The sequence below is a fragment of the Sorex fumeus genome, unplaced genomic scaffold, assembly GCF_029834395.1.
Source record: "Sorex fumeus unplaced genomic scaffold, SorFum_2.1 ptg000098l, whole genome shotgun sequence".
NCBI lineage: Eukaryota > Metazoa > Chordata > Mammalia > Eulipotyphla > Soricidae > Sorex > Sorex fumeus.
The window spans coordinates 35541458-35558095 of record NW_026606155.1 but is presented as its reverse complement, the minus strand read 5'-3'; the positions used below and the strand labels follow the sequence as shown (position 1 = coordinate 35558095).

The window sequence follows — 16638 nt, the reverse complement described above, 5'->3', positions numbered from 1 at the left end:
CAGCAGTGCTCATGGATCACTTACTTTGAAGTCCTGTGGGGGGGCCATAGTATGTTGGGGATTGAACCAGGGTCAGCTGTATGCAGACCAAGCACCCTAACCTCTGTACAGTCCATTCAGCCCCTTGAAACAATTATTATAAAGCAGTTATGTTGGGATACCCTGCTGTTGACAAAGGAAAACAGGAAGACACACCCCGTACTCCTGTCATGGAGTTCAGTTGTTCTCATTCATATTTGTTAAAATTAAATTTTTTTAATAACCTAGAAATTTCTCCTCTATTTCTAAATTTAAACAATAATCACTATTCTAAAGGTAAGGTAAAGGTAAAGGCCCTCCCGTTGATCGTCGATTTGCTCGAGCGGGCCCAGTAACGTCTCCATTGGAGACTTTGTTGTTACTGTGTCTGGCATATCGAATACTCTCGGTAGCTTGCCGGGCTCTCCGAGAGGGGCGGAGGAATCGAACTCGGGTCGGCCATGTTGGCCGCTTGTAAGGCGAACGCCCTACCCGCTGTGCTATCGCTCCAGCCCACTATTCTAAAAATTAACAAAATACTTGTTAAGTATTGATATTATATCAGTAATACACTCAATTGTACTTATTTATATATTTTGTTTATGTGTCTGATTTTTCTTCATTTTAACTGTATTATTTCTTCCTAGTCTGTTACAACAGGCAGGGCAAGTGATACAACAGCTAGGACACTTGCCTGGAACATGGCCTACCTGGATTTGATCCTCAGCGTTCTATATGGTCCTCCAAACACCGCCATTAGTAATTACTGAGTGCAGAACTAGGAGTAGCCCTTGAGCTCCCCCCAAAACAAAATAAAATACTGGTCATATCTATCTTATTTCATTGACATAAAAATCTAAAATTCTTTACTTTTTCATTTTTTTAGATATACTCTGAAACTAATGATTGATAAAGCAAGTTTAGGTCCAGTAGAAAACTTTAAAGAACTGATCAACTACCTTGAAGAATATGAAAGTGATTGGTACATTGGCTTGGTATCTGATGAAAAATGGAAAGAAGCAGTTTTACAAGAAAAACCATACTTGTTTTCTCTGGGATATGATTTTAATATGGTAAGTTTTAAAATAATGTTTTAAAACATTTTTGAATGTTAACTTCAAGAACACTAGTCAGTTATAAACTGATGAGTTTGTTTTGTTTTTGTTTTTGTTTTTCTTACTGAACCACGGTGAGATACGGTTACAAAGCCTTCATGTTTGAGTTTTGGTCACACAATAATCAAAGTCCCATCCCTTCACCAGTACACATTTTCCACCACCAAAGCCCTCAGTTTCCCCCCTCACCCCTATCCTAACCCTTCCCCTGCCTGTGTGGTAGGGGAAGGGTTAGGATAATCATCATCAAATACTCTCTACTTTGATTACGTTCAATATTTCAACACCAGTCCCACCATTTGGAATTTTCCCACCACCACTCACACCTGCCAAAAGGCCATGCTAGACAATTTATTTTGTATTGCTTGTTATGAATAGCATATGATGCTCCTGAAATTCTAAAATTTTAATAATTAGGGTCTGGAGAGATCTCTGCAGCGAGCTGCTCAGTTCCAAGAGTCTTTTGTGTGTCTCTGATCATGGCCATTAAGGGGCTTAAGTAGTAGCCAGAAGCATTTGGTGGGCATTATCTCAGAGTCCCATGGGATGGGGGGACTAGAGGGACCATCTTCTCCCCCATCCCATGAGGTCCGGCGTTTGCCATTACTGCTCCCAGTACCTGGGCTTCTCATTGGGTTCTGGAAGATGGCGGCCGCTGGGATTCCTAGGGGGCAGGCAGAGGGATAGTACCTGCTCCCATGTGGAATAGCCTGGTGAACTCGACCTATTGCAAAGTCCGGAGGCATCTCTGCAGCAAGCTGCTCGGTTTTGAGATTCTTTTGTGTGTCTCCAAACTGGTGAGTTTTAACTAGGCTCTAGAGATATATCAGTTCAGGTATAGATAAAACCATTACAGTCATAGCACTGTAGCACTGTCTTCCCATTGTTCATCAATTTGCTTGAGTGGGTACCAGTAACGTCTCATAACAAATTGTGAGACTTGTTGTTACTGTGTTTGGCATATCAAATACAACACGGGTAGCTTTCCAGGCTTTGCTCTGCAGGCGAGATACTCTAGGTAGTTTGCCGGGCTCTCCGAGAGGGACAGAGCAATCAAACTCAGGTCGATCTGGTCGGCTGCGTGCAAGGCAAACGCCTTACCCGCTATGTTATCGCTCCAGCCAGACAGTCATAAAGCATTATAAATAAGGCTTTATGGCCAGCATAGTTCAGTCCTTGAGGGACAAGTATATTTATTTTTGCAAAATTAATAACCAATTTAAGACGTTGCATAATTGACCTGTTACATAATTACACCTGTTGTATAATTGACCTGTAAGATTTTTTTTTTTTAATTTTGGGTCCACACCCAATGGTCCTCAGGGTTTACTCCTGGCTCTGCACTCAGGAATTACTCCTGATTAATTCGAAGGACCTTGTGGGATATTAGAGATCAAATTCAGGTCAGCCATGTGCAAGGAAAGCTCCTTACCCACTGTACTATCTCTTCAGCCCCATACCAAGTACATTTATTTTAGTATACTTGATTGTATTATTCTGCCCAATCCAGTCTATCCCTTACCACTTTGGATTTGAAGAAAACTTTTCTAGAATAAAATTATAAGTGACAAAGGGGTATTGTTGTTGAAATATATGTGATCTTTAAAAATTAAGAAAGACTCCAAATAATAATAATCTTGTTTTCAATATTTGATAAATTTTTTTAATTTGGGACCACTCCACTTTTTGCTTGGAGGTCACTCCCAGTGGTTCTTGTGGTACCAGAGATTAAAGCAGGGTCAGCTGAATCTAAGTCAAGTGCCTTACTTATTATCCCTGTACTATCTCTCTGAGCCAGCAATAATTGTTTTAAATTTTGTATTTTGTTTTCATTGTGGGCTGGAGCGATAGCACAGCAGTAGGGCGTTTGCCTTACACGCAGCCAATATGGCCGACTGGAGTTCGATTCCTCCGCCCCTCTCGGAGAGCCCGGCAAGCTACCGAGAGTATCTCGCCCGCATGGCAGAGCCTGGCAAGCTCCCCGTGACGTATTTGATATGCCAAACACAGTGACAAGTGTCACAGTGGAGATGTTACTGGGCCCGCTCTAGCAAATCAATGAACAACGGGAGGACCGTGACCGTTTTCATTGCATTTACAATGTCATAAAGTGTGCACAGTATCAAAGTTTATATTGCATACTGGTGAGGGTTTTACATCTGGCATTACCTTGTAAGCTACTCACAAAGTACACCCCAAAGAAAATGATTTTTAAAAATAATAATCATCATCATTTAAGGGCTAGAGAGATATCTTAAAGGGCTAGAGAACATGCTTTATTTGCAGGAGCAGGGTTCAATAGGGCATGATCCCTCAAGCACTGCCTAGAGTGACCCCAAGAACTACAAAGGAAATACCCTCTGAGGACTGCCAGGTGTGGCCCTCAAACAAAAAACATAACAAATCAGCAAAACATTTAACTTCTTCGAAATGGTTTTAAGAATAAAGAATGATTTTAGCAACAAATGAAGAATAATTCAAAAAAATTGACTAAGACCCAACAAGAAGAGAGATAATACAGTATTTGAACCAAAACCCATCCCTGCCCAGCTCAGCGAGGTTGGAACTCCACTTGGCCTGAGATAGCCAGGACCAGAATTACCTCGACTATCTTTTAAGGAGAGGCAGGACTACTACATTTCTCATCTTTTAGCCACCTGGTAACGAGGCTAGCGTCTGTGTAGCTGTAGTCAAGAATTTGGAACTCCCAGCTGGAGTAATAGTACAGCAGGTAGGGGATTTGTCTCACACACTGTCAGATGGGTTGATTCCAACACCCATATGGTCCTCCAAGTTCCTCTAGAAGTGACCCTTGAGCGTAGAGCCAGGAACAACCCCTGAGTACCACTGGGCATGAGCCCGAAACTAAAAAAAAAAAAAAGTTGGGAACTCCCTTGAGACCAACATTACTCATTGGATTGAGCTTTACATGGGGTGTGATGCCACTATTAATTTGGGGCCCTGATCACCCTGGCTTACTCATAAGGTGGAAGCTCCAAGATGACCTGAAGTTGACTCTCTACCAAGCACTTATCTTTTAAAGCAAGTGTTTCAGAGAGAAGTACACCATATTCTGAAAGGCAAATTTAGAGGACAGAATTACTTACTCCCATTCTCTAACCTACATACAAATTATAATTGTATAATTGAACCATAACATTTATAAATGTAATATATAACAATAGTACCACAAGGTGGGGGGAGTTATAGAACTGTATATTATTAATAGCACAGCGGTAGGGCGTTCGCCTTACAAGCGGCCAACATGGCCGACCCGAGTTCGATTCCTCCGCCCCTCTCGGAGAGCCCGGCAAGCTACCGAGAGTATTCGATATGCCAGACACAGTAACAACAAAGTCTCCAATGGAGACGTTACTGGGCCCGCTCGAGCAAATCGACAATCAACGGGAGGGCCTTTACCTTTACCTTTTACCTAATAAGATTTAAGTTAATATAGGGCTAGAGGGATTGTACAGCGGGTAGGGTGCTTTCTTTGCATGTAGCTGATCTGGATTTGATCCCCAGCATTCCATGTCATTCCCTTAACACCACCAGGTATAAATCTTGAGTGTAAAGCCAGGAGCAATCCCTGAGCATTGCTGGATGTGGGCCCCCTCCCCGAAAAAAAAAGGAATTAAGTTAACATAAATTATAACTAAGAGAAGACTAAATGGTAGGGCCTAGAGTAACCACTTAGGAAACAATTTATTAAGGTAAGCCAGTTATCCACAATTGACAAAAAGTGAAAACAGCTCAATTTCCATCTACCGGGGAATGAATGAACAAAACCATAGCCATAAAATGAATACCATTCAGTTATAAGAAAGATGAAGTGCTGAGGGATGCTACAATACAAATGAACCTTGAAAGTGACAGCCACATAAAACACCACATTCTGTATAATTCCATTCAAATGAAATCTCTAGACCAGGTAAATCTATAGGGATAGAAAGTATGTAGTCATACATGACAAAGATAGTTGGAAATGAACACTCTGGAGAAGAACTGCATGCTGAAAACTGGTAAAGGAACAAACACAATAACCTCTCAGTAACTATTGCAAACCATAATACCCCAAAGTGGGGAGAGAGAGAGAGAAGCAGAAGGAAAGTCCCTGCCATAGAGACAAGCTAACGGAAGGGTGGCAGGAGGGAATGAGGACATTGGTGTTGGGAAATGTACATTGGTGGAGGGATGGGTATTGGAACATTGTGTGACTGAAACCTGACCATGATCAGCCTTGTATAACTTATATAACTCATGGTGACTCAAAAAATACTAATAATTAAAAATTAAAATTAGTAATTGCTTAGTATTCTAAGCTGAAGGATATTTAGTTGATAGCTAAATATAGTACAGGGTTTCTGAGGTCATGAAAATGTTTTAATATTAAGTGTGGCAGTTGCACATATATGAATAAAAACTTTGAATTATACACATGTGAGGAAATTTTGTGGAATATGAATTGTATCTCAATAAAGCTGTTTTCAAAAAGAATATTCTGTGGTTGTTTACTGATTAGTACTTACGTACTACTGAGGCCAGATGGGGTAAAGGAATAAAGAAAAATGAAAGAGATGTAGCTGAGATTTTACTGTTCTGATCATTGAATAAAAACGCTGTCAGAAATTATTTTTCTCATGCTTATTCTGAAAGCTGCAAATAGGCTGATTAGAATTCAGAAAATAAGCAACTCATAATGTACATTTTAATACACTGTCTTCTGTTTGCTAACTATTCATGTAGGTCCTAATCTCTTTTTGTTTATCTCTCCTCCCCTACCCATTCTCTTATACTTTAAAGGGAGTCTATACTGGGAGAGTACTTACTCTTCAAGAATTATTGATCCAACTTGGAAAGTTAAATGCTGAAGCTGTTAGAGGTCAGTGGGCCAATCTTTCATGGGAATTGCTTTATGCCACAAATGATGATGAGGAACGTTATAGTATACAAGCTCATCCACTCCTACTAAGAAACCTTACAGTACAAGCGGCTGATCCTCCCCTGGGGTATCCAATTTATTCCTCGAAACCTCTTCATATACATTTGTATTAGAGACTGCTTTCACTTGTATTATCAAATGATATGAGATTTTATTTTTTTTCATTTTAGAAAAATACCAATGTGATTTCTCAGAACTCTCCTCCTCCTCCCACATTCTTATGCCTGAAAAAAGCCAACCTCTGTAAACTTGATTTTCTTAGCTATCTTAATCGTTTAAAAAAAAAAAAGAAACAACTTTATGTTCAACATAGAGTCAGTACTAGTTGGTCAATATTTGTACCCTGTGGATTGTGATTAAGATTTGGTGAATATAAAACATTTATTTAGATAATGAATTTTTAATGCCTTCTTAAATGTGTAATACATGACTTGCCTTTCAGAAGTCAACAATTGTAAATTTTACATGCTTCATATACATATCAGTGTTTTAAAGTAATAATGGAGGCTATTGAAAGTTATATAATGTGTATATATTTATTTAAAGTAAAATTAAATTTTATAGCATTTGCAAACTGTGCTGTTTATTTTATTTAAATTGCTTTTTGAATTTCTGTGAGATAGGCCATTACAGAGTTGTTCATGATTGAGTTTCAGTCATACAATGGTCCAGCACCCATCCGTCGATCACCAGTCTACATTTCCCACCATCAATGTCCCCATTTCTCTCCCACCATCCCCCAACACCCCACCCCTACCCCCAGAGGCACTTTTTGTACTATTTTAACAACGAACAATTTGAATGTTTTCTTGCAATCTTTTCATATACTTTAATTTAGAAACCCTAAAAACCTTTAATAAAATCTCTTCAGTAAAGTATTTTTCTTTCCTTCCCAGTTATCCTTTTGGTATATGTGAAAGGAATGGGGTCATCCCATTCACCACTGGAAATCCAAGGTGATCAAGAATTAGCAGCTTTAAAGTAATTTGAGTTAGAGGCATAGATTGTCAACTGGATATTCTGCTTTGGAGAAGAGTTCTTTTTTATTTATTTTTAGGGAAGGGAGGGTGTGGGCCACAGCCAGCTTGGGCTATTTCTGGCTCTATGCTCAGGAAGGAATGCTGGTGGTGCTAGGAGACCATATGCAATGTCGGGGTTGAACCATGGTCAGCCATATTGCATGGTAAGTGCTTTATTTCTGAAAGGTATGTAATCTCTCTGGCCCTGATACTTAAAATTTTAACAGAGAAAACTAGCAATTCTATCACTTGATCATTGATCACTTGACATCCCGTTAATCATCAATTTGCTTGAGCGTGCACCAGTAATATCTCCATTTGTTCTTGTCGCGTGCTAGTGTAGACCAGTGGCGTCTGCTCATTCTAGGAACACAAAGAGCCTTAAACCAATCATTCAGGGTCTTCACGAAGAAGACTGACCATCTCGTAGGTGGGCGGCCATGCAATCTTTTGATGTCCCATGGAATCCAGTCGGTAACGGCTCTAGTCCAGCGGTCATCTCCAAATCTCATTACGTGTCTGATTTTCGACACCTTGACAAGTGAGACAGCGTCCCTGATTCTTGACTATCAACAGGTTGGGACTCCAGATTCTTTCTCTCATTTGAGTGAAACGTGATACTCCAAGCATAGCTCTTTTGATTCCTCTTTGGGAGACACAAATAGCATTCTCATCCTGTTTTCGTAGGACCCAGGTCTCTGAGGCATATGTTAATGCAGGAAGAACAGTGGAATTGAAGAGATGTGCCCAGAGCCAGAGGTTTTTTGTACTCTTAGCTATTTCTTCGACGCTCTTGAAGGCGTTCCAAGCCACTCTCTTCCTCCTGCGCAACTCAGGTGCCAGGTCATTTGTCATGTTGACTTCTCGACCTAGGTACACATAACTGTTGCTTTCGGAGATGTTCATTTCGTTGAGAGCAAATGGAACATTAGGAACAAAACTGTTTCTCTTAAACATTGTCTTCTTGAGATTCAGCTGTAGTCCAACCTTTCCACACACGGTCGAAGTTGGCCAGCATTTGTGCCGATTGGATAATGTTTGGTGTCATTAGAACGATGTCATCAGCAAAGCAGAGGAGGTGTAGTTGCTGACCGTCTATCTTCACTCCCATTCCTTCCCATTCTAGTCGTCTCATGACATTCTCAAGGGTGAAATGGTATCACCCTGCCGAACCCCTCGACGTCAATGATCACTTCCCTGTAGAATGGTGAGATCCTGGTAGTGAATCCGTAATACAGCTCACGGAGGATCCTGATGTATTGATTTTGAACGCCCTGTTTGGCTAGGGCTTCAATGACTGCTTCCATCTCAACAGAATCAAAGGCCTTCTTTAAATCAATGATCATTAGACAGAGTGGCATATTGAACTCCTGAGAAGCCTCAGTGAGCTTTGTTATCATGTGGATGTGGTCGATGGTGCTGAATCCTTTTCGGAACCTGACTTGCTCACATGGTTATCCTTCATTTAGTGTTCTGCCAATCCAATTCAGGATGACTCGAGTGAACAGCTTGTAGACAGACAACAGGCAGATCAGGCGATAGTTGCCAATGTTGTGGATGTCTTTCTTCTTATACAGTAGTACAGTCCTGCTGATTTTCCAGTGGGATGGAACCTTGCATTCATACAGGTAGTGTGTGAAGAGCCGAGCCAGTGTATTGATGAGTACTGACAGCAGATTCCTCAAGTCTTCAGGTCTGACCTTGTCTGGGCCTGGTGCTGTTCGCATCTTTACCAACGAAATGGCATGTCTGATTTCGGAAGGGAGAACATTGGGAACAACATATTCATCCTGCGGAATTTGGTATGTGGGCAGGTGGACGTGGCCATCAAAGAGATCCAAGTAGAAGTCATGAATAATCTTCTCACTTGCCCTTCTGGAAGATGTGATAGATCCATCAGGACGTCAGACGGCAGTCATCTTGGTCTTGTAGTTGGCAAAGAACAGTCGGGCGTTGTGAATGCTTTTCCTGCTGCATCTACCAGCACTTCTGCTCTTCTCTCTTTGAGGTCTTCCTTTATCACTTCTCTGCACTGTTTTGCGAACTGGGATGTTTGCTTGCGATTGTCTGAGGCTTGTGCCAAGCCACGTTGGCGAATAAGCTCAAGAGTTTTAAAAGACAGGCCTCTTTTTGTGGCTGTCTCTCTCTTTGCATTCTTTGCACAATCATGAACCTGCTGAACCAGTCGATAGTATTCCTCATCAATGTTGTCAACAACAGCATCTTCCCATGTTGCCGCAATAGTGGCAAAGAGCTCCTAGTTGGTGGTCGTTCTGGGAGTTCTCTTCTTAAACTTTGTAGCCCTTTCTCCCCGCTCCGTGAAATAGAATTTTGCATGAAGGAGATGGTGGTCTGATCCCGTTTGGAATTTTGGGACAACAGCAACATTGGCCAGGCAAAACCGTCGATTGAATATGATGTGGTCAGTTTCGTTGTGGAATTGTCCACCGGGAGACTCCCAAGTCCAGTGTTTAGATTTAGCCTTCTGGAACTGTGAGTTACCATGGATGGTCTTGGTCGACATAATGAACTCAGATAGTCTCTCACCGTGTTCGTTCCATTCTAGGCCATGGGTCCCAATGTGGAGTTCTTCGGTTGATCTTCCTGGTCCTATATTGGCATTAAAATCACTGACAATGATCTTGTAGAAGGTGTGGTCTTCTTTATAGAACTTCTCCAGCTCCATGTAGAACTTCTCAATTTCTCCTTCATCATAATTGGATATTGGTGTGTAAACAACGAAGATAGAAACTGTCAGCAGTGAGCCACATCTATTCAAGTGTAATCATCCGATTTGGGTTGTTAGACATTTGAATGAATCAATGCTCATGGCCAAGTTCTTGTTGACAAGGACACCGACACCACTGACACCTCTTTTGTCGCATGTTCCAAGGAACAGTTCTTCTCCAGTGTTGAAAATGGCGTGATGTGATTGATACCTTTTGGTCTCGGTCCGACCAATGATGTCATTCTTGATCTTTCGCGCTAGTACCATCAGGTCCTCAATGGATGCATTTGATGCCAGCGTAAGTGCATTGAAAGTGCAGACAGCCATTTTTGTCTTTCTTCGTTTTGGCAGCCTAGTTAGTCCTTGAGATTTTATCAGCCTCTCCTTTTTCATCCTCCTTAACGCTGCCATATTGGTAGCTCTTTCAGAGTCAGGGGAATGAGACTCATTGTAATTACTGGTTTTGGTATATTGAATGCGCCACGGGTAGCTTGCCAGGCTCTGCTATGCGGGTGGGATACTCTCGGTAGCTTGCCGTGCTCTCCGAGAGAGAGAGAAGCTTTTAAGGTGTTCCCTTGGTTCAAACCATATTTGAAACCTATTGAATATGGTTGCTGCCAACCTGCAAGATGGGTATTAAGTGTCTTATGATGTGTCACGTGGCTGCAAAGCAAAGGGTGGGGCTCCTGATTTTAATCCCTTAGTCACCTGAGTTTGATGGGAGCAGGCAGAGGATCTCTGTTCCCAGGTCTGTTGAGCCTGGATTCCAACATCTCCAAGTACCACTTTCCTGGTTCTGCTGGGCTTCACTCGTGCATGAATCTTGGCCCGAGGGTCCAGAAAGCGTCCTGTGGTGTGGGTGCAGCTGGGTAGTGGAGGTAGTGGAGGTCTGAGGTGAGGTATTTATTTGGTACCGATAGGCTGAGTCTTCTGTGTGGAATCCCTGGGTCACTGTTGGTGGAAGCAGAAAGGGCAGAGTAGGGTGGGGCTCCTGATTTTAATCCCTTGGTCACCTGAAGTTGGTGGGAACAGGCAGAGGATCTCTGTTCCCAGGTCTGTTGAGCCTTGACTCCAAGCAATTGTATGTAATAATATAATACATGGGATAATAAAATGTAGGGGAGAAATAGGGTGAAATTAGAAAGAGACTGATTCCTGAGAATGGGCCCAACTTATGTGAAAATGATTCTCTATTGTCTTCTGATAAATATGAAAGGAATATTACAGTATTATCTTCCACATCCTATTTCCAACCCCTTTGTCTTACCATCTTGCATGTCTTAAACCCAATGCAGAGTACTCACCTTTCCCCCTAACTGAGGTTTTTCCACCTTTCCCAGACGTCCTACTTAAGGATACCCCATGTCCAGCTTCCATTTTCTCCCTTCCTTCTCCCTTTCTTTTATCATTCCTTCCTCTTCCCTTCCTTTGCCTTTCACTTCCCTCCCTTCCCTCTCTTTCCCTCCTCTTCCTTTCCTTCTCCTTTCCCTTCCCTTTTCCTCCTAACCCCTTCTCTCCCCACCTCTTCCCTTTCCCTTCCTTTCCTTTTCCTCCTGTCTCCCCTCCTACCCTACCCTTTCCCTTTTCTTCCTTTCCTCTTCCCTTCCTCCTCTTCCCTTCCCTGATTTTTCTTTTCCATTCCCTTCCTTTCTCTCCCCTGTCCTTCCTTTCCCCTTTCACATCCCTCCCCTTCCCCATCCTTCCCTTTCCCTTTCACTTCCCCATTCTTTTCCCTTCCTCTTCCCTTCTTCCATTCTCTTTCCCCTTCCCTTTCCCTTTCCTCTGACTTTTCCTTTCCCTGTGCCTTCCCCTTGTCCTTCTTCTCTGCACTTCCCTTTCATTCCTCTAAGTTTCCACTGAATTTGGACATCTACTCTCCAGTCCTTTGCATTTAGCTTAACTACCTGAGGACAAGAACTTGAATGTGCTAGAACATTTTTGGTGAGCCAGCCAGGTCTTTCTTAAAACCTTGGTCACCAACCAAGATAAGTTTATGGGATTCAGTCTGTCTCTGTCTGTATCTGTCTCTTTGTCTTCCGGCAACCACCTTTCTCCCTCTCAATCACCCCTTCCTTTCTCTGGCCTTCCAGCACATAGCACAGCATGCAGTGTAGCTCATTTTGAGTCTTGGGCAAATCTGTGGTTGCTTCTTCTGGCCAACTTATCTGATGGTGGTGAAAGGAGTGAATGGAGAACTGACCATTTTTCCCATGGCTATTCTTTGGGAGCTGGAGACTCCCTCTCTCCTAAGCCCTTTCTGGGGTGCTCAGTCACTGGCAAATAATCACTCTACTTTTTTTTACTCTCACCTCTGAGCTAAGTCTTCACACACATACACACCACACACCACCACCACCACCCCCAACCCTCCATTTTCCTAGACCTTCCTAGTCTCTGCAGAGGAGATTCCTCTGCTTTTTTATGTGCTGAAAAGAGTAAAATGAGTCTTCAAGAGTAAAACGCAGGTTCCCAGGAAGACAGCTGATGTTGCTAGCAGATGTTCTCTTGGGCATTTCTAAAGGTCCCGTGGAAAAGCTGCCTGAAAATTTTCAGGCAGAAAATTGTACAAATTTTCAGGAGAAAATGAATGGACATTCACTGGTCTTTCCACTCCTTTAGCCTGTTGTCTAACCTCTCATAGCATGCCCGGAGCTCTGATCCCTTCTGACTATCTCGATTCTGACAGCCTGTACTCTCTTGCTCCCCATTTGTCTCTCTGCTGTTAGGGTTTGGCAGGGTCTCCATCCTGGGGAGAGTGAACCAGCAGGACAGCAAGGCTGGGCAGGTGTCAGACCTCCCTGCTCTCTCCCTCTTTCTCTCCTATCCCCCGAGAGAAGATGCTAGATGGGGCTGCATCCTCTCTAATTGCTGGAACCCGACAAGCCAAAAGTTGGCACCACCAGCCCCGGTGCCTGGGACACAGTGCCACCTGAGGTGGGCACGCTTTTTATTTGCAGAACACCCACAATGGCATTCCGCGAACCTGCCCTTGTGTGCACCCCAAAGCAGTCAACACTGCTGTCAGACTGTCAGAGGATTGTGGGGTCACTGCCTTATGGGGAGCTGGGTTCCCCTGGTCAGTGTGTGGGTGCCTAGTAGTAGACAGGCCACCCAAGAGGCTATCCCCAAACTGGATTAATCATGTGGAAGGCAGTTAGTACTACAGAAACAGAGTAAGCTTCCACAGACTGTGTTCTGGCACATCGTGACTCCTCTCTGAAAGATGAGGCTGAGGTGGAACCTATGAAGAACATGAAAACTAATCTGCATATCCAGCCCCCACACCCCATTACATCTGGGTTGACTAGCAGTTCTCAGGGCCCCCTTTTCCAGGTCTCTACTCGAGTTGCTTACTCTCAGAGTGACCTTACCCCCACTGCCACCTTACTTCTTACTCCATTCCTGTACTAGGTCAGGAATTGTCTCATCTGTCTGCCCCATCTAAATGTTATGTGATCTGTTGTATGATCTTCAAAAGGGCCCTCCTCCTGGAATTTGGCTAGAATCCCCCCCTTCAGTCAATCCTCAAGGGAGAGAGTATCCATTGTCTAATTGGAGTACCTTAATTGAATGGTTTGCTTGTCATCTCAAGTGCCACCCCTCTGTATGGGGACAGACATCCCTAGAATTCTCCCGGGGTGGGGATGAGCTATCTTGGAACAGACCTCCATGAAACTCCCCCAGTAGGTGGGTCTCCAACTTCCTGCACCTCAGGGATTGTCAGTCTAGTCATAGTCACTTTGGTCCCCTTAGGGAGGAAACACCTAACCGAAGATGAAAAGGACCACAGTGGGTGAGGGAAGTGCTCTAAGCTGAAACCCAAGGGCCAGATGGATAAGGAGACCCCGAGAAACATCTGGCCAGGAAGCCTGACTGTGACTAGCCCGGTTTCCTTTGTACCTCCTCTTTTCCTAGGTAGGAAATAGTTGATCCTTCCCTAAGAACTCATCTAAGCTAAGATCTTCTTGTGTGCTAAGATTTGGTTCAAGTTTAAGTGCAAAAAAATAGTTTTGACTGAAACTATAATAAAGATTACTAATCTTTATTATAATATCAGACAGCTCTTTTTCTTTTGTCAACTAAAAAAGAAGCAAAAGACAAAGGAGAAAAGGTACCTACCACCAGTTAATCGCAGCTCTTAAATCCAACCACCCCATGGGAGGGCCCAGAGTCCCCACACCAAAAGACCCCTGCTTCCAGTGAAAATCTCAGGCCATTGAAAGGGAAAATACCAAACACTCCAAGAAACTTTAGACTCTATGCCCAAACAAGGTGGGTCACGGGACAAGGAATTGTATAAAACCCCGAGAGGGGGGATTGTTTGGATCTCTCTCGGCCCTGGCATTGCAGCTGAGGTATGAAACTCTGGGACGCCATGGAGAGGTCAGTCATTCCAGCTCCTACTGGACACAGGAGTCACTTCCTTGGTCTTATTTTCCTTCTGAGAATCCATTTCCTCCTCTTCTATAATGAAGATAAATAGTCACCTCCCTCCATCAAATACTTTCCTTACCATTATCCCCACTCCACTCTCTCTGAAATGGGTACATGTTCTTTGACTCCCAAATTCCACTTTTAAGTCAGAATATCCCCCAAAGAAAGGTGGGGCACTATACTGGCTCCCCCTACTTTCCCTTTCTAAGTTGTTTTTTTTTCATCTCAGCCCCAATTCCCAACTGCAGATGTGGGACATTGGCATCCTAGGAAAGGCCTAAGTAACTACTACTACTGTCATTCAATTAGAAATGTTATAAAAAGTTTAAGTGCCTTCCATCTCCTGCATCTGCCTTTGTGCCTCTGCTAAGTTCAGAAGCCACTGGGACTGCCTCTACCTACCAGGAACTTCCCATCACTGACAATTATTTGGCCCTATTTCAACCTTCTGGCTTGGTACCACAGAGCTCTTTCTTGACCCTTTCCTTATCAAACAAGCTGGGAGTGGAGTCTGCTGTGAGGACAAAAACAAGGAACATCATCCTAATCAGACAACAGGGCTTTCTGCCCTGAAGATGTTCCTTCTCTTTCTTGGACCCAAACCAACTGCCTCCCCCAGTCAGCCCTCACCATCACTTTAAAAAAAATTTTTTTTTATTGGTCATTGAAATTGCAAAGTTATTCATGATTAGATTTCAGGAATACATTGTTTCAATTTTATAGGCCTTCACCAGTGCCCACTTCCCTCCACCAATCCCCCCCACTCCCCGACCCCCACCTTTGCCTCCCACCCACCAGCCTGCCTCTACAAGAGGTGCTTTTTAAAAATATGTAAATTTTTGCATTGTTCACGACCTCTTGATGTTTCAAACAGCAGGGGCAAATCAGATATCAACTGTGTGAATTTGGGCTGGACATCTCTGTCTATAGTCAGTTTATCCTATGTGTAACCCTGGAATATCAAAGCCAGGTTTGAGTCTAAAATAGGAACTATCATGCTCAGATCTGGTTTAATTCAGAAGATAAACTACATCATTACTGGAGATCAGAACAATGTGTAGTCTGCAATTTAAAAACCTTGGTGTCCTTTAGAAAACTTCTCTCACCCACCTTGAATTTGGATGGAATATGTTTGATACCTTATTCATGGACTATGCAATATATACTGTGATTTTGAGTTTCAGAGTTTTTCATGTTTATCTCAGAGCTTATATGTTGTGTTACCTAAGCTGTAATAATAAAATAATACCAGAGATCTAAGAGTAGTGTTCTGCTCCAAGAAATACAAGGCCTAGCTAAAACTGTTAAAATGTAAATTCTTTCCTTTAGTTCTATTGTATGGTGAGTTAACTTTTCATCTTTTGAATAGACAAAAAATGTTTACTGATTTGTTGAATAATATTGGAAAATCTCAGAACTGGTTATTCTATGGGAAAAATAGAGTATTATAAATATCTTATTTAAAATGTTAAATGGAATGAGATAATGGAATGAGTATAGGCCTTAGTCAATTTTAAGTAGATATTAGACTGTTTTATGAGCTCGGATAGAATTTCAGCAGCATTTAGCAGAAAGAAAAAACTATCAAAATTAAATCCAAGAAAGTATTTTTTGGTTTTTTATAAACAGTTGGAATATACCCTCATATCTAAAATTTTAGTAAAAACAAAGATACTTCTTTCTGCTTCTAAATGTATGTTTATTTTGCTTTTGATTGAAATTATTAAAATATCTGGCTTAAAATAACTGGTAAATAAAAACTGGTTAAAAAAAGAATGGTTTGGTTTAAAAACATACAGGTCTCTAGAGTCAATACTATTTCTAAACAGAAAAGCAATTATTTGATCTTGCAAGTTTTTGACGAGAATAAAGAGGAAATAAAGTTGTCTGCAATAATTTTCAAGTCAAACTGAGGTAAAGAATTAGAGCAATATGTTAAAGATATATGGGAACAATTGCTTTCTGAGGTTTCTGGCAACTTGTAAAGATATTTAAAGTCTTGGGGGGACAAAGAGATAGTACATTTGCCTTGCACATGGCCAACCTTGGTTTGATCTCCAGCATTGCATATCATCCCTTAGCCGACCAAGAGTGATCCATGAGTGCAGAGCCAGGAGTAAGCCCTGAGAATGGCCAGGAGTAGCCCCAAAACAAAAACAAAATGTTTTCATCTTTAAACAGACATCCTACTTAAGGATACCCCATATCACAGCTTCCCTGCCCTGCCCTTTCTTTCCTCAAATACTTCCTATAGAATCAAATCATCTAGTCTCCAGTCCTCTGCTTTCAGTCTTGACTGCCAAGAACCTGAGTAGGCTAGAACACTACAAGGAGAAGCTACTAGGAGCAGCTTCCCACTGAGACAAGCTCGGAGAGCTGAGA

At 42.3% G+C, this 16638-nt stretch overlaps 1 protein-coding gene across 1 annotated transcript in view; it reads left to right on the top strand.

Annotated features, from left to right (window-relative positions):
* The window catches only part of PCNX4 (pecanex 4), a 34178-nt gene extending 27535 nt beyond the window's left edge, over nt 1-6643 (top strand). Inside the window, exons 10-11 of the mRNA XM_056134059.1 lie at nt 905-1091; nt 5937-6643. Coding sequence (XP_055990034.1) covers nt 905-1091; nt 5937-6188 — 439 coding nt within the window. The 3' untranslated portion in view covers nt 6189-6643. The remainder of the gene's footprint in view (nt 1-904; nt 1092-5936) is intronic.
* Nucleotides 6644-16638: the final 9995 nt, after the last annotated feature.